At 43.6% G+C, this 24,453-nt stretch overlaps 1 protein-coding gene across 1 annotated transcript in view; it reads right to left on the reverse strand.

Moving 5' to 3' along the window:
* Positions 1 to 669: 669 nt before the first annotated feature.
* SLC26A10 (solute carrier family 26 member 10) overlaps positions 670 to 24,453 on the reverse strand; it is a 97,751-nt gene continuing 73,967 nt past the window's right edge. The window contains exon 19 of the mRNA XM_029594921.1: positions 670 to 1,436. Coding sequence (XP_029450781.1) covers positions 1,398 to 1,436 — 39 coding nt within the window. The 3' untranslated portion in view covers positions 670 to 1,397. The remainder of the gene's footprint in view (positions 1,437 to 24,453) is intronic.

Below are 24,453 nucleotides of genomic sequence, written 5' to 3' on the forward strand. Positions count from 1 at the left end.
GCGGTTACTACCCCTAAACAATTAGCTAGATATTTCACTTAGATGCAGCACCAGCACTGCTATCTTTATCGATGGTGGGGGTGGAAGGGAAATAGAACCAAGAAGTTACTTATAAGGGCCAAGAGTAACAGCTAAGTATGAAAAAAATAAGTGTGAAAGCTTGCTGGGCAGACTGGCTGGGCTGTTTGGTCTTCTTCTGCCGTCATTTCTATGTTTCTATGCTTTGTGACTCCTGCCTGTAAAAACTGCCGTCTGTATGAGGCTCAAAGGGGACAGACTAAGGAGTCACATTAGGACATATTTCTTCATGGGTGGATCATGGATCAACCTTTCTTAGGTGGGGGTCATGTGTGGAGACAAAAACAGTAAAACAATTCAAGGAAGCTGCCTGGGAGAAGCACGAAACAGTGAGGAAAAAGCCAGACATCAGCCGGGGGGGGGGGGGGGGGGGGGGGGGTATGGCAATGCAGCAAGAATGTAACTGAGCAAACTGGGTGGGACTTATGGTCTTCCTTATCTGACCTTGCATTCTGTGTTTCCTAGGTTTTCATGTGCAACTGATAGACTTGTACTAACTCGAATAGGAAGCAACAGCAGGAGGGGAGGGCAGGGAGGAGATGGGAGAAGCAGAAAGGGAAGGAGGCCCCAGACTAAACAAAATATCCAAAACACACCTCATTATTATCTTTATTTATAGATGTCAAATAAAGTAACATTTAAAAAAAAAATTAAGTTTACTGCAATCGAACAGCCTGCTGTAGAGAAGCACGTCGCAACCGAATTGATTTTTCTCTTTCTGCTTTATAACAACATAAAGCAACATTTTAGATGCGTTGAACTCTGGTGAAAACAAAGAAAATCACAAATGCAATTTGCTTTTTTTTTTTGTAGAAGCTGTTATTTAAATACCTCATTAATTTTTAACCATTGTCTTAATAAATGAAATTCCCCAAGTCTCTTGCAATGCATGTTTGTCTTGATTAGACCGTAAGCTCTACCGAGCAGGGACTGTCTTATATGGGGGGTTTTTTTTTAACAGCACTGTGTACATCGAGTAGCGCTATAGAAGTGGTAAGTAGTGGTAATAGTATATTAACCAATGTAGACTTGGCACACAGTGGCTGAAGGATTGGCGTCACAGGCTGCAATTTGGGTTCTGCAGTAAACGGTAATGGGTAGCCGCATGCCAGTTTCATATCTTCAAATAAAACCTTTCCAGGGGACCTGGTGCTCCGTGCCATGATGATGGCCTCCAAAGTACCCGTCGTCGTGTTTCCAGCCTTCTTCCTCCTCGTGCCCGGCCCTGTTTGGAGGTGCACTTCCCCTGACAACCTCAGGGACTGCTTCTTCCGTTCAAAAAAAACTTTTGTCCGATTCCAGGTTCAGGGGAAAGGAGATTAGACCCAGACGGTGGAGGACTTCTGAGCAGAGGACTCCTACAAGCAAAGAGATGACAGAAATCAGACCCAGGAGGAGCCTCACTAAACCATATGCCCAGTCTACGAGAGAGTTTTGCTATATTCTGTGCTTACAGCCCATATGAGCTGCTTATCGGCTACCAGGGAGCTCAAGAGGTCAGATAGATGGCCCATCCTCCTCTTACATCTGGGGCTAAACATCTCAGACTGCTGTGTGTCCGGCCTGCTCTTAAAACCCTCCAGGGACGGAGATTCCTCTTCCTCCTCCTCAGGTAGCTCTCCCTGTTCCACTGCTCACCCACCCTCGCAGGGAGAAAGTTCTTCCTGACGTTTCACCTCAATCTCCCCCGCTGCTGGAATGTAAGGCCATTACGTTTTTGGTTGTAATTTTTTTTTTTTTCAAATTGTTTTACCAACTTATAAAACGTTGAATACAACTGCAGCCCATGACAATTTATCATATAATCAGCTCAGTCCCTTTAAGTCATATTGTTACAGTGGTCTTCAGGTTTCTCCAGGGTATGGGCATCTCCTTCTCCTGGAGTTATTCTGTCCTGTTGATACAAGTACAGAGGATGTGTTGGGGGGAAGGGACAAGAGAAACCAGAACCCGGAGCCTTTCCTGGTTTTCCTTTCTGCCTCATTTCCTGAGTTATCTTTCTGATCTGGATATTCAGGATTCAATTCCTTGTTTGTTTGTTTTTTGGCATGTTTGTTTATAAGTAGGAGACTGGTATTACCGCAAGATAACAGTACAACCATTCCAATGCGTACTTGAAGAACAAGACTATACAGAGCATCAAAAGGCTTCGCTAAACTGGCTATACCAAAAACAAATAAACTAATCCCATCTCATACATTTGTCTTAACAAAGTTGCCATAGCAGCTAACAAGGTAATCGTGCAGCAAAACGTAGTCTTCATCCAACAGTCCTACCTGCATTCATACCCATGCACCATATTGCCACTGTGAGAATATTGCTTACAACCAACTTGTCAAACAGCCTAAATCGTTCAATCTGCTTTTTATAGAGGTTGGCAAGATAGTATAGAAGAAAAAAAAAGAGTCCCATGCTTAATAATATCATCTTTAGCAACTCTTCCATGCCTATAAATTACATCTAATCTCTCACATTGCATCCAATCTGTCATTTTCTAGAACCAAAGCATCATAAATGGTGTCACCTCTTCTAACCAAAATTTTAGTATACAAGATTTAACCTAAGGTATAGCTATATGCACAGATTTAACATATCCTTTAGATAATTATAGTCACCTAAGCATATGATTCCTGTATTAAAAATTTGCCAGTGAAAGGTGGTTTAATTGAAATCACTTGCTGAATATCATTTACAACCTCTTCCCGAAAAAAGGAATTAGCTTGTTACATAAGGCAAATTTATGAACTAATGTACAATCTTCCATTTTACATCTTCTACATAATGCAGCAGTTATTTTCATTTTAAATGCCTTTACTGTGTCTAGCTAGTTATGATGTATAAGCTTAAATTACATTTCTGGGATACTAGAGGCTATTGATGTCTTATATACAAATCAATATACAGTAGGGATCCTGTTAGTCCCCTACTAATACTGGATAAGGAATGTACCATGTGGTATGGGAAGAGACAGACTGATAGTTTGGTTGGTTTGCAGCTCCCCCATGTGACAGCTAGAAATGGTAGTGTCCTTAGTGTGTTCTATAGACAGCACCATTTACCCTATGCATAGTGGATCCTTTGCGCTTTCAAGGAGGCACCATGTCCTAATCTGTGCTTTCATTTTTCTAGCTTTTAACTTTAAGCTCCATGGAGACTTATTTTGGCTAAGAGTCTCTCATGCCACCTTTAGCTTATTTGAGTTTGGCATGCCAAAGCCTTTTTGATGCAAGCTGAGTTTTCTCTTCCAACCAATGGAATAGGCTCACTTCTTGCAAGTGGGATCTGAGATCACCAGCAACCAAGGAGAGGAGGAGGAAGGAGATAAAAGGAGAGAAGGAGAGCAGTTGGACCACATCAATAGCCCATGAAAATCCTCTGAAGTTAAGAAGAAGGAGATAAACGGTATCACCCTTGATACTACAGGAGGAGGTAGGAGATAAAAAGACTAAAACATTTAAAAACAACTCTCTATGATACTTCACCTACATTAGATTCCAATGGGAGGGGAGAAATCAAGAGGTTACAAGAACTACCGGTAATTGAATAGGAATAACATCTGAATTTACTAAAGACTGTAAGAAGTCACAAACTTATTAAAAGAACTTGTACCATCTTAAAAATGAAGTACACAGCTGTAAAGACTTTCAATCATCATTGCACCTTATCAGTAAAAGAGAAATGTTGGAAACCATCAAACAATTCTCATGTCTTATTGAGAAGTGATTTTGCTATCCTCTATGCTGAGATTACACTGGGCAACAATGAAAGTGTTACTGACCTAAAAGGGTCCTACTCTGTAGTATCTTGATGTGCTGAACACGAATATGACCATGAAAAGTTTTTATTGGCTCTCGTTTTGAAGATATTTAATATAGTTCACTTTCTATGTTTAGTCATGTAAATGTATCCAGTAGGACTGTAAATAAGCCCAGAATGATGTAATATTGCATCATATTGCATAATACCATCATGCACACATCATCCAGAGTTTATTACATCATTTTCTGATGCAATGCAGTTCTACTGCCATGCTGCTGCTGAGTAAGCTGACGTCAGCAGTGTACTATATGAAGCCCAGTCAGAAAGGGTGAGCATTTGAAATATTCATGCTGGCTGACTACTGCTGGACACTCCGCAGAGATGCTCCCAAACAGGTGTACAAGAGACAAGCAAAGAAATCTAAGACGTAGTCTATGACTTCATTTTTCAAATGGTATTAACCGTAGGTCTCCTATTATTGGCATACAGTTCACGATGTAATTATATTATTGCATATTACAAAAAAACTAGAGCCAATTTTGCATTTTCACAGTCACATTCATGTTTAGCACATGGAAATGTATAAGAATTGACTAATTTCATTTCCGTAACATGACTTTTGTGAAAATTTGTTGCCCATTGTTATCAGTGCTGGGTGCAAGAGACTTAACTATGGGGAAACTAAAGAGCAATGTTAAGGCCTTAAAAGATAACTCCCCCCCCCCCCCCCCCATATGCAGGAAAACCTGCAAAATACAGCTTATTGCATAAAGTCAGTGTACCCACTAACAAATAAGTGTGCAATATGAACTGTTATCTGTGTTCAGTTATCACAGGGGTTACAATACTATTTCAGAAACTTCTACATCCACACCAAGTTTGTAGAGCAAACATTTTTCAGCTTAGTGAGAGAATCTGGAGAGTATTTTGGTCAATTTGATTTTATACCAGTAAGAGATTAATTTTGCAGACTAACAGAGCATATTATATCTTCCAATGAGTTTGACTGAAATAATGTAACGTGGTGAGATTTTAAAGCCTGTCTATATATGTCTAGCTTGTAGAAACACATAGAAGTGTTTATGAGGCAGATTGTAGTGTAATTTACCAAATATCATTGTTTTCTGTATTTTACGTTAAAAATGTGCTATTTCACTTAAGCTTTTCGCCTTCAGTTCTGTGAAAATTTTCCCCTGTAATCCAGGAATGAATCCCAGATTAACTGTAAATGGTAAAAAATGCAGTTCCAGTAAAAGAAAGCCCCCACCATTTACACAGAAATCTCCAAGTTAACAACATTGGTTTTATCAGGATGCAAGATTTCAATTGCTTTGGGATCATTGTACCATTAGTATGCACTGGGCCAATCAATGAAATAGGCCTTGCAATAGATTCATCGGTGTGTGGGTACAGAATCATAGTCCCCAGAATATCATTCACAGAGAACGCATTTGGCATGCCACATTGTGAAAATGAAAATCGGGTGGGTTTAAACCTCCCTATTTCTTGTTTCTCATTAGTATGCTGTACCCAATTCTTCCACCTTTAGATTTCCAGAGCAGCTGGGATTTACGTTTAAATTTCTGTACATCTTGATTTGTAACCCAGATGAGCAGCATTTGGAGTTTATACAGTAGCTTGGGTAGTAATGTCATTTTAAAATGTGCACATCTACCAATAGGGATAATGGTAACTCTGCCCAGCCAGCCATCTATTCCCGAAAAGTGTTATGCAGGGGAGAAATGTTTGATTTATAAAATTCTGCATGTTTTAAAGGGAAAAGTGTACCCAGGTACTTGAAATGTGAAGTTGCCCAACATAAGAGAAACTCTCCAGTCCAAGCTGTCTTGTTTTTATTTGTAAAGGTGCAGCTTCTGATTTGTCATAGTTAATCATTAGACCTGCAAATTTACCAAAAAAGTAAAAAAAAATCTAAATTTTTGGGAGAGACAAACAAGGGTTACTCACAAAGAGCAACACATGATCAGCAAATAGACAAATTTTATGAGTTTCCCTAGTTTTAATAGCCAAGGATTCTATGGACAAAACATGAAGAGACAAGGGACACCCTTGCCGTCAGGCACAGTGGAATGCCTTTTTGGTTGTGGGAGCCAAGCCAACCAAGCTCCCCCCCTCCCTTCTCTGTATCTCACCCGCTCCCTCTCTCTTCTCCTCCCCCACCCCCACTCTGTCTTCCCATATCCCTTCCTCCTCCCTCTCTCTCTCCCCCCCCCACCCCCCAGCATCCCTCTTCCCCACTGATCAGTGGCAAGAAGAGCAGTGTGGTGGTCCTCTGCCACATTCTCCTCATCCTCTGCTGCCTGGCTCTCCGGCTGCTTTGATCCACATAACTGTACAGAGTCCCATGCAGTTTAAGCTTTAAAGCAGCAGTCAGGTCCAGAGCTGCAGAGGTGTAAGATGCAGTAGACACATCACAGCATTCCACTTCCTGCAGCCGATTAGCTGCCGCCTACAGGAAGTATTTCTTCACGGAGAGGGCGGTGGATGCCTGGAATGCCCTTCCGGAGGAAGTGGTGAAGACCAGAACTGTGAAGGACTTCAAAGGGGTGTGGGATAAACACTGTGGATCCATAAAGTCTAGAGGATGTGAATGAAGAGTGGGTGGCTCGCGGGAATGATGGCTACTACCTGGAGATAATACCCTTATTCAATAAACATACACACGGTTAATACGACTCCAACATTGCTCTAAGCTTCAACAGCAAGAGGAAATGTGGAAAAAAGGATTTGCATTCACAAAAAAGCAGGGAGTAGCTTGCTTGTTACGGCGGTTACTACCCCAAACCAAATAAGCCTGATACTTCACTTTCAATGCATATCCAGCACAGCTCTCTGCTTCAATGGCAGGGGAGAAAGACCGATACTTCACGCATATCCAGCATAGCTCTCTGCTTCAACAGCAGGGGAGGAAGACCGATACTTCACGCATATCCAGCATAGCTCTCTGCTTCAACGGCAGGGGAGGAAGACTGATACTTCACGCATATCCAGCAGAGCTCTCTGCTTCAATGGCAGGGGGAATGAAGAAAAGTGGATCTATATACAGACAACAACCAACAAGGACTGAATTACATAGTCTGGGTAAACAAATAAGCATGGGTATAGCTTGTTTATTGTGGCGGTTACTACCCCTAACTAATTAAGATAGATATTTCACTTAGATGCAGTTCCAACACTGCTCTCTACATTAATGGTGGAAGGGAAGGGAAGGGAAATAGAATCAAAAGGTTACTAAGAGCCAAGAGAAACAGATAAGTATGAGAAAAAAAAAGTGCGAAGCTTGCTGGGCAGACTAGATGGGACGTTTGGTCTTCTTCTGCCGTCATTTCTATGTTTCTATGTTTCTATGTCCTGTCCCCGGATCTCTAACAGAGATTCCACAGGATAGGGTCATATTGTAGTGAGGACATGGCTCCTGTTGCCCTCCCCATTCTGACACCTAAGCTTGCCACGTACCACTTTGTAAATTAAAACTGTGTAGAAATTAACCCATTTATTCTCAGTCTTGCCTGTGGGTTGCCATACAATAGGAAAATCCAATTCACAAAGGAGATAGGTATCCAATAGTTAGACAACACCCAAAACAGGTATTTCCACTGAACGCGATCAAATGCCTTCTCAGAGTCAAGACTAACAATCATACCGTCCTTATTCAGTGGAGTTAAAGACCATACAGCCTGAACTAACTGTCTGTATTGGCCAGTCCATGGCCACCTCTCATAAATCGCATTTGGTTGGGTGAAACCAGAAAAGGGCCAACTAAGGTGAATCATATTGCCAAAATGGACACCAACATTTTAATGTCCACATTTATTAAAGAAATGTGCGGTAAGACTCAGGTTGGAAATCTTTTCCCCTCTTTGAGGATACTGTAATCAATGCCCGATTGGCTTCTTTAGGGAAGGATCCCTTTTCAAGACTGTGAGAATTCATTTGCAATAAATGATATGTAACCTTATGATGTAACATCCTACAGGATTCCAGGCCTAAGCCATCTATCTAGTCCTGCTGTTTTCCTCAGTTTTGAATTACAAATAGCACTGTCCATTTCTAGCCTAGCAAGCGGCATCTGTAGCCAGCTCTTTGGTTTTGCAATTAGGTGAAATAAGTGGAGTCCTTAAAAAAAACAACTGTTCCATCTCTGTCTTAGAAATCTTTTTCGCAGAATATAGATTTTTATAAGTCTATGAAAGTCTGAGATACATCTGGCATAGATAAGCAGTCCTTACATGTTTTCTCTTTTATTTTTAGAATAATGCTTGGGTTTTTGATTGGTAACTAGACTATGAAATCTCTGGATAGTTTTGAGCTCTCTGTGATAATTTATATTTTTTCTAGTACCTTGTGTCTTATATTCAGGCACTTTCAAACTTTTCATTTGTATATTGTCTTAAAATCCCTTTCTCTCTCTCTTTGGCCATAAATGCTGTCTATCTTATGATTTCTCTTCTCATTACAGAATTTCAGGAAGTTAAACTGAAGTCCAAACATTCTTGCTATTTAAATTTAAGATATTCAAAAAATGTTGTGTCATGAAAGAGAGAAGAGTTCATATGTGGATTACCATCATTTAATTTCTTAGTCTTAAGAATAACTGAAAGATAAAAGACATGGGGGTCCATTTTCAGCCATTGTGCGGCTCGGCTAGTTAACTGGATAAGAACATAAGAACATGAGTTAATAGCAGGTAATGGACTTCTCCTCCAAGAACTTATCCAATCCTTTTTTAAAATCAGCTACACACTGGGGTAGATTTTAAAAGAACCGTGCGTGGCCTACATGTGCGCAAGCTACCTGGTGCGTGCACATGTATGCCTGATTTTTCATAAAATCCGGGGCCACCGCGCGCGCAAGGGGATGCACAGTTGTGCACCTTGCGTGCACCGAGCCGCGCTGCCTTCCTCCGTTCCCTCCCCCATAACCTAACCTTCCCCTAACCTTTCCCCCCCCCCCTAGCCCTACTCTAACCCCCCCCCCCCCCCGACTCTTGTCTTAACTTTTGCGTCTGCTGGCAGCTTGCAATGGCCACTCTGTTGGAGGCCTCTGGTCCCTTCCCTGCCCTGGCCCCATCCCTGCCCTGGCCCTGGACTGCCCCCGTCTCCAGACTGCCCCTTTAGTAAAGCCCCAGGACTTACACGCGTCCCGGGGCTTTACGTGCGTTGCCGGGCCTTTTTAAAATAGGCCCGGCACGCGTAACCTTTTTTAAATCCGGCCCTAACTGCACTAACCACATCCCTTGGCAACAAATTCCAGAGTTTAATTGTGCATTGAGTGAAAAAGAACTTTCTCCGATTAGTTTTAAATGTGCCCCATGCTAACTTCATGGAGTGCCCCCTAGTCCTTCTATTATCCGAAAGAGTAAATAACCGATTCACATTAACCCGTTTTAGACCTCTCATGATTTTAAACACCTCTATCATATCCCCCCTCAGTCGTCTCTTCTCCAAGCTGAAAAGTCCTAACCTCTTTAATCTTTCCTCATAGGGGAGCTGTTCCATTCCCTTTATCATTTTGGTCGCCCTTCTCTGTAAACATATCCGGCTAACTAGCAGGATATATTCAGCAGCACAGTTGTGCCACTAAATACACCCGCGTATCTTAAAGTTAGCTGGTTATGTCTAACCAACTAACTTTAGGATAGCCCTATGGCCTGACCAGAGTTAGCCACATACTAACGACTAACTCTGCTCTGCCCAGAAATGCCTCCCACCCATCCTGGAATACCCTGACATATGCAGCTAAATTTAGCCACACACAGTGATGAATATTGCCAAGTAGCCAGATAACTTTTCAGTTATCCGTCTAAATGGATTTTGAATTTTGACCTAGGCCCCATGCCTGTTTTCACAACTATAGAAAAGGCAGATCCAGAAAGAAAAAAGTAATTGATTCTAGAATAACTATTGTGTGGTTCTGAGTAAAAGGTAAAATCCTCAGGATGTAATATCTACCATATATCAATCATTTATAATTCCTTCATGAGGAAATGAATCCCTTCAGGAAATTGATATATTTGCGTAATCCTGGTGGTTTAGCATCTTTTGTCTGCGATACTCTGGATGTCTCTCCCTACTAGCAAAATATGATCTTGGTACTGACTCTGTAAGCAAATGAGAATACAAAGCACGGTTATAAATATTTGGAGCACATACATTGCACAACACATCCCTCTGGTGGTATAAGTTCCACTAATGAAAATATTAACAGCATTCACTATGTGTAATTTTCTTTTCTATCACAAATGGTAAATGTTTGTGAAATAAAATAACCCTCATTACTACTAGAATATGAAAAGAAAGCTACCTGACCCACCCATCCCTGCTTAAACTGCTTATGTTCCCGCTCTGTGAAATGAGTTTCCTGAAGGAACAGCACATGTGCTTTTGCTTTACTAAATATAGTTAAAAGCTTTCACTTTATGGGAGAATGCACACCATCAACATTAAGAGAATAAACATTTAAAGCAGACATTGAAACACTATAAAAATATCATGTGTTCCTTGTTTATCCATTTCCATACGGAGTCCATGCGTCTCCCAGCTTAGATGCAGCAACTCTATAATATGCATAGGAAAAGCTCTAAGGCTGATTGCTCCAGTGCACCTACAGTATTTACTCATCCAGCCATCCAAATCCCTTCCAAACACATTCACACACATTAATTCCCACATCATTCCCACAAAACACAGCAAATCAGAAACCAACAAAATACAGTGCTCCAAGGGACAGCATCCTTGGCTCCTGCCACCATATTTCTTAGTCCAAAGACGCTCCCTTCTGAGGTTAATCCGATGAAAAAGCTGCAGTGATTCTTCTTGGGGCTATATGGAGACTTAGTCTGTCTAGTATCCTTAGTCCATCCAAGATAATGAAAAGTGACACTATTGAAAGAATAAGCTGTCTGACACGCTGCAAGGAATATCATATATTCACTGATTTCAGTACTGGCTGCCAGACTTAACTAATACCTCCTGTAGAGATCACATAACACCAATTCTTAAGCAACTCCATTGGTTACCCATTCATTATCGAATTCAATATAAAATTTTAATGCTCACTCACACCCTACTACATAGTACTACTTCCATTTGGTTGAGTTCCACTCTACGAATTTATCAAACCCCCACCGTCAACTTCGATCTTCAGACAAAAATTACCTCCAAGTACCAACTGTAAAAACTGCTAGGTTAAACCTAACTTGCAACTGTGCCTTTTCGGTTGCGGGTCCCACCTTATGGAACTCTCTTCCCAACCATATTCGTCAACTCACCACAAAACACGATTTCAAAAAAAATCAATAAAAACATCTCTCTTTTCCAAAGCTTTCCCAAATCTAGAATCTTAAAGTGATAATTCAATCTTTTTACTACTCCTTTTCAATCTCATTGTGATTTGTAATTTTTCCATAATGTATGCTTTTTGCTTTTATTAATTATGTATGTTTTATCTCTTGTAAACCGCTTAGTTCTACTTTGTGTGTATACACGGTATATTAAAAATCTTTTAAATAAATAAATAAATAAAATAATTAGCAGTCCACAGCTAGGGTTAGGGGTGTTAGGGGTGTGCATTCGGTCCCTACGTATTGGCAATCCGCAACGGATGTGCCAATATTCGTTGTATTCGTGGGGAAGCGAAACATATCGCGATTCCCCATGAATACAACAAATTTTTGCCGAATTATTGGCTGCCAATTTAAACAACCCCCCCCCACCCCCCTGATCCCCCCAAGTCTTACCAAAACTCCCTGGTGGTCCAGCGGGGGGTCTGGGAACCATCCCCTGCACTATCACACCCTCGGTACATTTCAAAATGGCGCAGGTAGCCCCTGTGACATAGTAAGGGCAAGGCTATCGGCGCCATTTTGATTCCTGGCACCCGACGGCATGAGTGCAGGAAATCGCTCCCGGACCCCCGCTGGACCCCCAGGGACTTTTGGGCAGCTTGGGGGGGGCCTCCTGACCCCTACAAAACTTGCCAGAAGTCCAGCGGGGGTCCGGGAGCGCCCTCCTGCACTCAGGCCGTATTGTCAGTATTCAAAATGGCACCGGCGCTAGCCTTTGCCCTCACTATGTCACAGGGACCGACAGCCGCTAGCCTTTGCCCTCACTATGTCACAGGTGCCGACGGTCGGCCCCTGTGATATAGTGAGGGCAAAGGTAGCGCCGGCGCCATTTTGAATACTGGCAATACACGCCCCAGACCGCCTCCTGACCGCTAGCACGCCCCTGGACCCGCCCCTTTTTCGAAGCCCCGGGACATACGCGCGTCCCGGGGCTTGCACGTGCCGCCGAGCCTATGCAAGATAGGCTCGGCACGCGCAGGGGCAGGCAGGGGCAGCTTTTCGGGGTTACGCGCGTATGTTACGAGCATAACCCTTTGAAAATCTGCCCCTTAGGGAATAGCCACTGCTATTAATTGCATCAGTAGCATGGGATCTTCTTAGTGTTTGGGTAATTGCCAGGTTCTTGTGGCCTGGTTTGGCCTCTCTTGGAAACAGGATGCTGGGCTTGATGGACCCTTGGTCTGACCCAGCATGGCAATTTCTTATGTTCTTATGTTCATCAAAGTCATGTGAAACAAGTCATCCAGAGTCTCTGTGAGCACCATCTTTATGCAAAGTTAGAGAAGTGTACTTTTGAAAAAGAGGAGCTCCCAAAAAAGACAAAAAACTTCACATAGGCATCTTAATCAATTTAAATGGTATTGAATGTATAGGATGTCATCCAAAAGGAGGAAAAAGACCTCAGAGCCTCTATACCTGTTCTCAATGAAACAATTGGTATTCAAGAGATTATATCAATCACAGGTCTTAAAAAAACCTCCAGCCACCTGATTTACTTTTATTTAATCTTGACACTATTTTATCTCATATTTATTCTTTTTTTGTTTTTAATAAAAAAAATTTTTTGAAGAATTCAACACTGGCACTAGAATTCACAAAAAATCATGTTTGTAGATTATTTGATATATCCTAAATAGATCTTTCAAACTTTAAGACAGTATATAAAAATCATCTGAGTTTTGATGTTATAAATCCATCTTCTTTATGATGAAGGAAATTGTAAGCCAAGTTGAATGTAACCAAATAGGTAACCGCTAAATGGCTTAAGCAATTTAAAGACCATGAAAGTCTTGTCCAAAGAAGGAGCCGACGTCAGCTCAAAGTGGAGGTACTCCAGAGAGGCAACCCTGAGGGTGGAGCTGCACAGTGTGGAAGATGGTGATGTAATGCCGAAGGCCAACCCCCAGGACAGGGAAGCCCGAGCTGAGCCTCTAGTGGTGATGTAGCACAACCCTGAGAAGCGAGGAAGTGCTGGCAGTCTCGATGTAGTACATAGACGCAAACCCGTAGATAGTCACAGAGAAGACTGAGAATGCTACCCCGAGGAGCAGGGAAGCTCTGGCAGTCCTATGAGAAACACGGAGGTGCGATCCCGAGGAATGGGAGGCGCGGACAGTCTTGTACAGTCTGCAGGCTCAACCCCGAGGAGCGGGGGAGCCCCACTGTAGAACTCACAGATAGAGGTTTTCCAGAGGTAGTCCCGAGGCATGGAAGGCCTTGCAGGTTAGGACCAAGGAGACGCCGAGCCAGCCTGAGGAGCAGGGGAATATAGGACATCCCTCTCTTCTCTCCCCAAAGTCTTCTGAGTTTGATTCCATTTATCGTTATTGTTGCTTTGGGCTTGGGGGTAGAGTGCTTTGCTTCAGCATACAGACTCGTCCCCCAACTACAGTGAGTTTAGGAAGGCAAACAGAAACTCCCACGCTACCTTATCAAAGGTTTTCCACATCTACGGATTCCAGATATGCTTTGGTCTGTTTAATTTTAGCTGCACATATGATATCAATCAGCCTCCATCCAATGTCCAGGGGACTGCATGGTATGAAACCCTTGTGAAAAATCTCGGGTTTTTTTAATCCTTTTCGCTAAGATTTTCCTATCCCAGTTTATTAGTGATAGAGCTCCATTATGTTTGGGTTTCTTTTCTTTGTGGCTCACTGATATTTGAGCTTTGTGCATAGTGTTTGGGAGATTTCTGGTGCACATTAGGTCATTGAATACTCTCACTGGGAGCAGAGATAACTTTGGCTGATAGAATTTGGTAGTAACCTGCAGGGAGCGGCCTCGGAGGGAACGCGCGTATCTTATAAAATCCACCGTACTTTTGTTCGCGCCTGGTGCGCGAACAAAAATACGCGATCACGCAAATTTAGAAAATCTACCCCTATGTATACAGGAGTGGCAATAAAACTTAATTTTTATATATATATATATATATATATATTTTTTTTTTTTTAGAAGCCAAGGGAAAATATTTCCCTCACTAACTGGTTTGGATTATCTTTTTTGCTTTTTTGGCTTTTGTCTAAATAATTTTTCTTATTTTGCAGTATTTGATTTTTTTTTTTTTTTTGCTTTGCTTATTTCATTCTTTTTTTTTCACTTTTTTGCCTTTGTTTTCCCTCTAGTCTCTCTCTCATAACCCATCATCTTCTCGCTCTCTTTGGACTCTGCTCCTTTTTCTCCTCCATTTCTTTCCAATCTCACCATAATTTTTCCCTTAGGCTCAGACTGGCATCAGCAGTGGCATCTCTTGCCAGGCTTACAACTTCTTTCCCTAGACTTACACACCACACACACACATACACACACACACACACACACACACACATATACAGAGTTTCAGCTCACTTATACACACACTTTAAAGGGCCTCAGCTTCTCTCTCGCCTCTGGGCCTCCTTTTCACCACAGACTTCATGGCGGCCCTGATCTTCTCAGGATGCCGTGAGCTGGTATTCACGGCGGCCCTGCTATCAGGACTCCTTGGGCCACTGCAGATGATAGAATCCACTTCGGTCCTGCCACTTCACTTCTCCTCTTCTGCACGCACGCAGACGCTCCTCCTCCAACTTTTTAAATCCGGGGCCACATGGGCAGGAAGGAGAAGGCGCACCCAGTGTTTTGGGGATCTCTTCTTTGCTTCGAGCCATGGTGGGATGAGCTCCACCACAGCCCCACTGGTCTTCCCGTGCAGGGGAGTAAAAGATGTGCACAGCCTCGCACGCGTGCAGCTTAGAGACAACAGTGGTTACCAGTGCTGTATAACAAGGATAAGTCTTTAGTCTGGTTCGGTTCAACATTTTAGTATGCAATATTGCAGAAAGGCTATCTTGTAATGTTTGTCATTTTGCAGATAATACCAAAATCTGCAACAGAATAGAAAACGTAAAAGCTAATGCTGAAAAAGTTCAAGGTTGTGCATTTGGGTTGTAAAAGCCCAAAGCAGCAATAGAGTATAGGAGGTGGGCTTCTCCTGGGCACGAATCAAGAGTGGGATCTGGAGATGATTATATCCGATGGCTTAAGGTAGTTAAATAGGTAGATAAGATGATGGCGAGAGGAATAGCCAATAGGAGAAAGGAGATGATATTGTCTCTGTGTCTGATGAGATCTCATTGGGTTTATTGTATACACATCTGGAGACCACCTCTTCAAAAGGATATAAACCAGATGGAATCAGTCCAGAGCGCAGTTACGAAAAATGGTTAATGGTTTTTGTCATAAAATAGATGAAGAACGGGGGGGGGGGGCGCTGTTCACATCCGATGTGAGAGGACGTGCGTTGGCTCAGCTCCGTCCCCTCCGGGCCTGCCTACCCTCGAAATACGCTTTAATTACCACAATTTCTTGGCGAAAATAATCCTCAGGCATACCTGCTCGGCCCTACTTACTTTAGCCATGACCAGCAAGAGAAAAACCACAGATCTCAAGCAGTATTCGTATGGGAAACTTTTCCCTGATCCAGGCCAAGATGGCACCGAGAGCGGGGCCGCGGACCAGAGTTGCATAGGGGAACTGGCAGATGGGATGAGAGACCCCCTGGAAAAAGCACTGGACCCTGCCGCTACCGCACTATCTAGAGAGGAAGCCAGGTGTTGGTTCATGGAATTAAGGGCTGACATGAAGCAATATAAACAAGACATCTTGGCATCGGTGGCAGACCTTAAAGAGGACCTGGCTGCCCTGGGGAATCGGGTAGATGAGACGGAAACCCGCATTGATGGTCACGGCGATGCCATCAACAGTTTGCTCACCCGACAGGAAAAAACCTCCGTGGAATTACAAGCGCTCTACGATAAAATTGAGGACTTGGATAATCGCGGCAGACGGAACAATATGCGGATTAGGGGGGTTCCAGAAACCACTGAGTATGCCGATGTGCGTCAGATAGCCGCCCAAATTTGCACCTTCGTCCTCGGCAAGGGAGCTGAAGGTCAGTCGGGGAGCACGGAAATACCCTCAGAAATCAGCTTTGAACGAGCCTACCGGGCGTTGGGGCCTCAGAAGGATCAACAACCGCGAGATATAGTCCTCTGTTTCACCAGCTTTCCTTTAAAGGAAAGAATCCTTAAAGAAGCGAGACAGTTGAAAACCATCCAGTAGCGTAATTGCCACATTTCTCTCTTTCAGGACCTAGCACCAATTACGCTTAAAAAGTGCTATGATATGAGAGAAGTGACACTGGCCTTGAGAGAGCGGGACATAAGATATCGCTGGACATACCCGTTTGGATTGACCTTCCAGCACCAGGGCACTACCTATCGCATCGCCTCCTTAGAGGAGGCAGCAGCAGTTTTTCAAAAGGCCCAGCTGCCGGTCTCGTTCAATTCTTCTAAAATGGCGGCTCCTCCGCCATCTCATGACTTGGCTCCTAGATGGCAGAGAGCAGGAAAGGGAGGCAAGAGGCTGCGTCGTCAGTCTGGAGACACAAGATCTCGCACCTCCGAACCAGACTGAGGGAGCTCGGGGCTTCTTATAGCCATAATTCTTTTTGGAAAGATTCTCAAAGCTCTGGTATACTGTTTGAGGAATTCTGGGGCAGGTCTGGAGCCTGTAGTAAATATTACTGTTTGATTATGGTTACGCTGGTTTTACTAATTGCATAGCGCTTGCAATACATCTGAGAAAAGCGCCAACAGCATTAGAGGGTTGTTATTTATGACAATTTATATTGATGTTAATAGGTGGGGGGGGGGGGGGGGTTATGTTTTTCTCTCTGCTTGGATGGCGGCAGGCCCTCCACATTTGGTGTCCCATATGACGACTTGGGATGCAGTAGGACGTATAGTGCTCATGACCATACACATAGGTAGTAACGCTAGCAGGCGACAGGGGAAGATGCAGTGTGGCAACCCCAGATCAGCTTTGGTGACACGTTGGGGGGAGGACCTGGACTGTATGCTTACGGGAGGGCTGTGAAGGCTATGGTGAATGTCTTTTTCCTTCATGATGGCGACTAAATTAGTATCTATAAATATAAAAGGCCTAAACTCTCCTCAGAAAAGGCAATTGCTTAAGCGAGAACTCGCAAGACAGGCCGCTGACATCATCTTTATTCAGGAAACGCATATGAAGAAATCACATGAGCAGCTGTTGAAATTCCCGAGATTTTCTACTTCTTTGTGGGCTGCTTGCACACCTGAACATAAATATGCAGGGGTGGGTATTTGGTACTCCTCCTTATTTGCTCATGAGCAGATCCTGGTAGTTACGGATCCTCATGGTAGATTTATACTAAATAAGATCAAAATTGATAAAAAGATATTCACCATCCTTAATGTGTATTTTCCCAACCAGCATCAGGTGTCTTTTATAAAGTGATTGTGCACCTTATTGCAGCGACACGCGGAAGGGGAGGTAATTGTGGGGGGAGACTTTAATTTTGTATTAGACCCCGCTAAGGATTCAAGTTCTGGAATACAGTCCCACACGGTTGCTAGGCAAACTTGGTTGGGAGCTCTAGATAAATGGGGATTGGTGGATATATGGAGGACTAGACATGAGCATTCCCGCTCGTATACGTTTTACTCCAACCCTCACTCCACGTACACTCGCATTGACTACATTTTTGTGTCGGCTTCTATGCAGCCCCGCAAACAGAAAACTGACATTGACAACATTACATGGTCTGACCATGCCCCTGTATGGATGGTTTGCACAATGGGAGATCTCGGGGGTGGCCTACGTACATGGAGACTCAATGATAGTCTTTTTAAGGATCCCTCTTTTACTGCCTCCACCTCACAACAACTCCTTGAGTATTTTCGGTGAACCAAACGGAGGGCATGTCTCCCCTCACAGTCTGGGAGTGCTCTAAGGTGGTAATTCGGGGTTCCTGCATTGCTAGGGCGACCTATTGTAATAAGGAGAGAGAGGCCAAACGGGCACTACTCAATCAGGAACTCACTGACCTAACCAGACGACATAGTAGCTCCCAATCTGGGAGACTGTACCAAAAAATTCTGGCAGTCCGAGCTCAGATCAGGACGTTGGAAGACTCAGCTATTAGCCACTCTTTGACTCTTCTTAAACAACAGTATTTTGAGGGGGGTAATAAGGTGGGCAAGTTGTTGGCTAGGCAGTTGCGAGTAGCCCAAGCCCAAACAGTTATATCTAAGATACAGGACGCCAGAGGACAGGTTGTCACCTCCTCGGACATCCGACAATCATTCACAGACTTTTATTCTAAACTGTACTCCTGTGACCCAACTATTGCCCCTGACATAATTGCTGATTACTTGTCCTCTATTGCCTTGCCCCAACTTACTCCACTACAGAGAGAGGTCCTAGACAAACCTATATTGCAGCTGGAAGTGTTAGCGGCTATTAAGCTGTTGAAAGCTGGAAAGGCACCAGGGCTGGACGGCTATACCGGTAGTTACTATCGTAAATTTGCCCATATACTAGCCGGCCCTATGACGCTGGCATTTAATTCCCTACTGGAAGGTGCGGAATTCACTTCCGATGCAAATACTGCGGGTATCACGGTATTGGCCAAACCGGGCAGAGACCCGCTCAGTGTAGTTCCTACAGACCGATTTCGTTAATCAATATTGATTTAAAGATATTGGCCAGAGTATTGGCGGCCCGGTTAAATGGGGTTTTGCCGGGGCTTATACATAATGACCAGGTGGGGTTCGTGCCAGGGAGGTTAGCTGCAGATAACGTCCGTAGGATAGTGGACATAATAGATCTAGTACACTATTTTTTATTTATTTATTTATTTGTTTATTGTAAACCGAGGTGATGTTATTAACATGCTGCGGTATAGGAAAAAAAAAAAATCACTAAATAAATAAATAAATAAATAAAATGAAGGCCTTCCGGCTATTCTCCTGGCGTTGGACGCTGAAAAGGCCTTTGATCTTGTTAATTGGGATTTCCTCTTCTCTACGTTACAGGCTATGGGATTTGGGACCTCCTTTATTGCTTGGATACGCAAAATGTACGCCCATCCAGCGGCCAGAGTTAAGGTCATCGGGAGATATGGCCATCAGTTTCTGATTCACAGAGGGACTAGGGCAGGGGTGCCCTCTCTCCCCCCTGTTTGCCATCTTTTTAGAACCCTTCGCTAGCCATATTAGAGGCAATGCGAGTGTGAGGGGCATTTCCAAAGGAGATGACCACTTTAAAATTTCCCTGTTCGCAGATGATGTTTTGTTCACCCTCACTGACCCTGAGCTGTCATTGAGGGGAGTTATGGACGAGTTGGTGGAATTTTCGGCACGATCAGGGATGAAAATTAACTTAGATAAGTCAGAAATATTGAACCTCTCATTGCCGTCTGAAGTAGCTAAGGTGCTGCAGGAGACATTTCCCTTTAAATGGGCCGGAGACATTTCCCTTTAAATGGGCCGCTACCTCTCTAAAGTATTTGGGGGTTCAATTGGGGAAGCATACTGACTCCCTATATGATCTGAATTATCGACCATTACTCGTAAAGCTTCAGTGCGACTTGGATAAATGGGGGGATAATGCCCACTCATGGTTGGGTAGAGTAGCCATTCTCAAAATGAACGTGCTGCCTAGATTTCTGTACTTTTTTACCACCATCCCTATCTACCTCCCAGACAGCTTACTTCGCAAATGGCAACAAATTCTTGGGCACTTTATCTGGCGGCGCAGGCCCCCCAGGATAGCAAGGGCCACTCTGTATCAGACTAGAGCACGGGGGGTTCTACAAGTGCCCAACCTCGTCTGGTATTATAGTGCGGCGCAATTACGGGCGTTAGTTGCTTTCCATGCTAAAGGGGAAATACCACAATGGGTTAAGTTGGAACAAGCTTACTTGGGCCGCTTTCCCATAGATGCCCTTCCTTGGCAACCCCGGTCCCTTTGGGGAGAAAATCTTTTTTTGCCGTTTGCCTTACGTACTACCATGCAGATCTAGCAACGGTGGAAGAAGGTGTTGGTGGGGCCAGAGTGTTTTTCTATGATGACTCAGCCAATCAGGGGACAGCCCTGATTGGCCTTTAAATCTGAAGATCTCCCGGACTGAGCCCTCTTCCTCCGGACGCAGCACGGCGGAGTAGAGAAGCAGGGCCTGCGCGATCGGCGCCGGAGACCCGCCGGGGTAAGGCCCGATATTTTTCACTTACCCACGGCCGCCTCCGACCCCGACCACGAGGCAGCCCCTGCCGGCCTCCTTTGAAGCGAGACACTGACGACATTCGGCTCACCTTCCTCCGCCTCCGAGGGGCACGCCGAACACCTTCAGCCAATCAGGGGACAGCCCTGATTTGGCCTCCTAATTTAAATTGAGAGACACCCAGGCGTCGCGCGCCTAAGGAGCTCGACAAAGGAGCCTGCTCCTTTGTGCGCTCCTTAGTGCACTCCCTATTTGTGGAACCCGCCCGGGACCCAATCCCCCAACGGGAGGCCTTTAACAGAGCAAAGGAACCGATGCTACCTAACCACCATTCTAGCATGTTATCTTTCAACCCAATCATCGGAGCCCAGAAATATAATAGTCCTCGATATAACTGCTGTGACCAGAATCATCCCAGCAACCACTCAGACAACCAATCAAGCTTACAAAGGACAGAGCACCTATCCAGCCGAACCAACTAAATTACTAACACCTTCAGCAATTCATCCAAATTAACTCATACAGACAGACACCCTCTCTCACCCATCCTCAGTCACCTCTTGAATTCATACAGACGCACACCATTGGGCTTCCAAACCCAGACCCAATCAAGCGCATCTCAAAATAAACCTCCACCAAAACCATCCTCACCATGCTCACATATAACATCCCAATCATCCACAACCTTAGGAGAACCCCCATATCTAACTTCACCAATGTCATACAAAAAAGAATCATCCCTATCACAACATCACCATTGAACCAACTTCTAGGCCTCACGCTACTCTCAGTAACCCTTATCAATGCGCAATCCTTAACTAAGAAGACACACATCCTCAACGATTACCTCTTGGATAGCAACCCAGACATCTGTGCCATCACAGAAACCTGGTTCAAAAACTCTGACATTGCCTTAACCAATCAACTACAAATTCAGACATACGACATCTTCACTTTTCATAGACTCAAAAAAAGAGGAGGCGGACTTCTCCTAGCCACTAAGAAAGAACTCAGACTGACCACACATTCTATCAAGACAGAATCCAAATTAGAACTGGGTCTAGTCAAATCGAAACACTTACAAATTCTGTTAGTCTACGCTCCCCCGGGAGTTCTAGAAACGGACCCATCACCCCTCGTAGAATCCATCGTGAAACATATTAATTCAGACCTTCCAACAATAATTATGGGGGATTTCAACCTCCACACAAACGCAATACCTCGCTCTACCAACTGTGAAACTCTCCTCACCACTCTTGGCGCGATGGGATTCACTCAGACCATAAACAGCCCCACGCATAAAGCTGGTCACACCCTGGATCAAATATTCATTAATGCTAACTTCACCTGCACATCAGAACCTTCCTGTACCCCAATCCCTTGGTCAGATCATTTCTTAATAGAATCTTCATTTTCCACTCACAAACAGACACACACCTCTCCTCACACATCTACCATTCAATTCAGGAAAACATGTCCTTCCGACATACTCGGCGATCAGCTATCCAAAGAACTCTCCAACCTAGACCTAGCTAATCCTGACTCAGCCCTATCCTCCTGGCAAAAGATTACAGAAACAGTCGCAAACAAATGGTGCCCAATAATCTCCAAGTCACTCAACCCAACAAAAAAGGGAAACCAACCTTGGTTCTGCTCAGAACTGAAACAAATGAAACAGGATTTACGCCAGAAAGAAAATAGATGGCGCAAAACCCCAAACAATACAACCCTCGCATCATACAAGGGTTTCTTAAATCATTACAGGACTGCCATTCTACAGAAAAAAAAGGAATACTATGCAAACAAAATACACCACTTTCAATATGATGCGCAGGCCCTTTTCTCTTACGTATCACAAATCACCCAATCAACCCCACCACCTATTCCTGATGAACAAGCTCTCACCAAAGCCATAGAACTTGCTTCCTACTTCCAACAGAAGATCTTAAATACCCTCGCCCTCCTTCCTACAAATACAACTCCCATCAAGTCAGGTGAGAATTCCAATTCTCTAAACAGACCCAAATTTGACTGTTTCGAATCAATCTCCACCAAAGAGATTGAATCTCTTCTAAAAAGACAGAAACCTTCTAGCCATCCAGCTGACAATATCCCATCGAGACTCCTGCTTCTCATCCCAAACTTGATCTCAGGACCCCTGACCAACATAATAAACAGCCTCCTATCCCAAGGAAGCTACCCAGACATCCTAAAAACCGCTTCACTCAAGCCCCTCCTCAAGAAACACAATCTAGACCCAAACGTACCAGCAAATTTCAGACCCATCTCTAACCTCCCATTCGTCGCTAAACTAACGGAGAAACTGGTAAACACACAGCTTTCTGACTATCTGGAAGACCACAAGATCTTACACCCTTCGCAATATGGTTTCCGTAAATCACGCAATACTGAAACCCTCCTCATCTCACTAACAGACCATATTATTATAGGGTTAGATAAAGGACACTCCTTCTTACTAGTCTTATTAGACATCTCGGCGGCTTTCGACACCGTCAATCACTCCATCTTGTTGGATCGCCTAGCAGATATTGGCATCTCTGGTACTGCGTACAACTGGTTCAAGTCCTTCCTCAGCAATAGGACTTACAAAGTCAAAATCAATAATAAAGAGTCACCTCTAACAAAATCTAATCTGGGCGTACCACAAGGATCTTCTTTATCCCCAACCCTCTTTAACATATACCTCCTCCCCCTCAGCCAATTGTTAACAGATCTCAATCTAACTCATTATCTGTACGCAGACGACGTACAGATTCTAATCCCCATAACAGAATCACTCTCAAAAGCGCTCACCCATTGGAATAACTGCCTTTTATCCATCACCAACCTACTCAACAGCTTAAACTTGGTCCTCAACGCTTCTAAGACAGAGCTTCTCCTCATCTCCTCAAATGATATCAATATCCACCAACCAACACCACTCAACCCCCACATCACATGTAAGCAGGTTAGAGATCTTGGGGTGATTCTAGACAATCGTCTAAACCTAAGGAAAATGGTCAATTCAACAACGAAAGATTGCTTTTACAGATTACAGGTCTTAAAACGACTTAAACCTCTCTTATTCTTCCACGACTTCAGGACAGTCCTCCAAGCGCTACTGTTCGCCAAAATAGACTACTGCAGCGCCCTTCTACTAGGACTCCCCAAATCCACTACCAAACCTCTTCAGATGATTCAAAATGCAGAGCAAGATTGTTGACCAGCACCAGCCGCTACGAACACATATCACCAATTCTCAGGAACCTACACTGGTTACCAGTAAATTACAGAATTCTATACAAATCAATCACCTTAATCCATAAAACCATCCATCATCAACTTCAACTTGACCTAGAAATACCTTTCAAACTTTACTCCTCTAACAGACCAACTAGAGACATTTACAAAGGCACTCTTAATGTTCCACCCACTAAAGCTACACGCCTCGCTACGACCAAAGACAGAGCCTTTTCGACAGCAGGCCCTTCCATCTGGAATAGTATCCCATCAAACCTCAGACTGGAGCCATGCCTATTAACTTTCAGGAAAAATCTTAAAACCTGGCTCTTTCTCCAAGCCTTCCCTGAACCACCAGACAATCACTAGCTGGCCTTCTTTCTTACCCAGTCTGTCACTCCGTTTCTCAAAGAAAAAAAATAAATGGACTCTAGACTTCAGATTAAAGCACCGTTCTTAAGTTTGTAACTTGTACACTCTACGGTAAAATTACTTTACTGGCCTTTTCTTCTTTCCAGCTTGTTGCAAGCTTCCAAGTTCTCGCCCCCTGATGATTGTAACTTTGACTTATTCCTGCTTTGGTTATCTTTCGTTTACGTGAATTTGTTACTCTAGTTTTTTCCCTTTGTTAAACTGTAAACCGATCCGATATGGTAATCTACTATGAAGGTCGGTATATAAAATTGTTAAATAAATAAATAAATAAATAAATGACTCATTTATTTTCTAATGCAGTGATACCATTGAGAGATAGGTCACAAGCCCCCCTGCAGTGGATACGCCAGGGGGTTTTCAAGTTGGGGCATGTTTATCAACAGGATGTTATGATGTCAAGTGAGCAATTACGAGATGTGTATGGGTTGGTGCCAGTTGATTTTTTATTGTATGCCAAAGTATATCACTTTACTCTTAAGGGGAT

This window comes from Rhinatrema bivittatum, chromosome 3, assembly GCF_901001135.1.
Source record: "Rhinatrema bivittatum chromosome 3, aRhiBiv1.1, whole genome shotgun sequence".
Lineage (NCBI taxonomy): Eukaryota > Metazoa > Chordata > Amphibia > Gymnophiona > Rhinatrematidae > Rhinatrema > Rhinatrema bivittatum.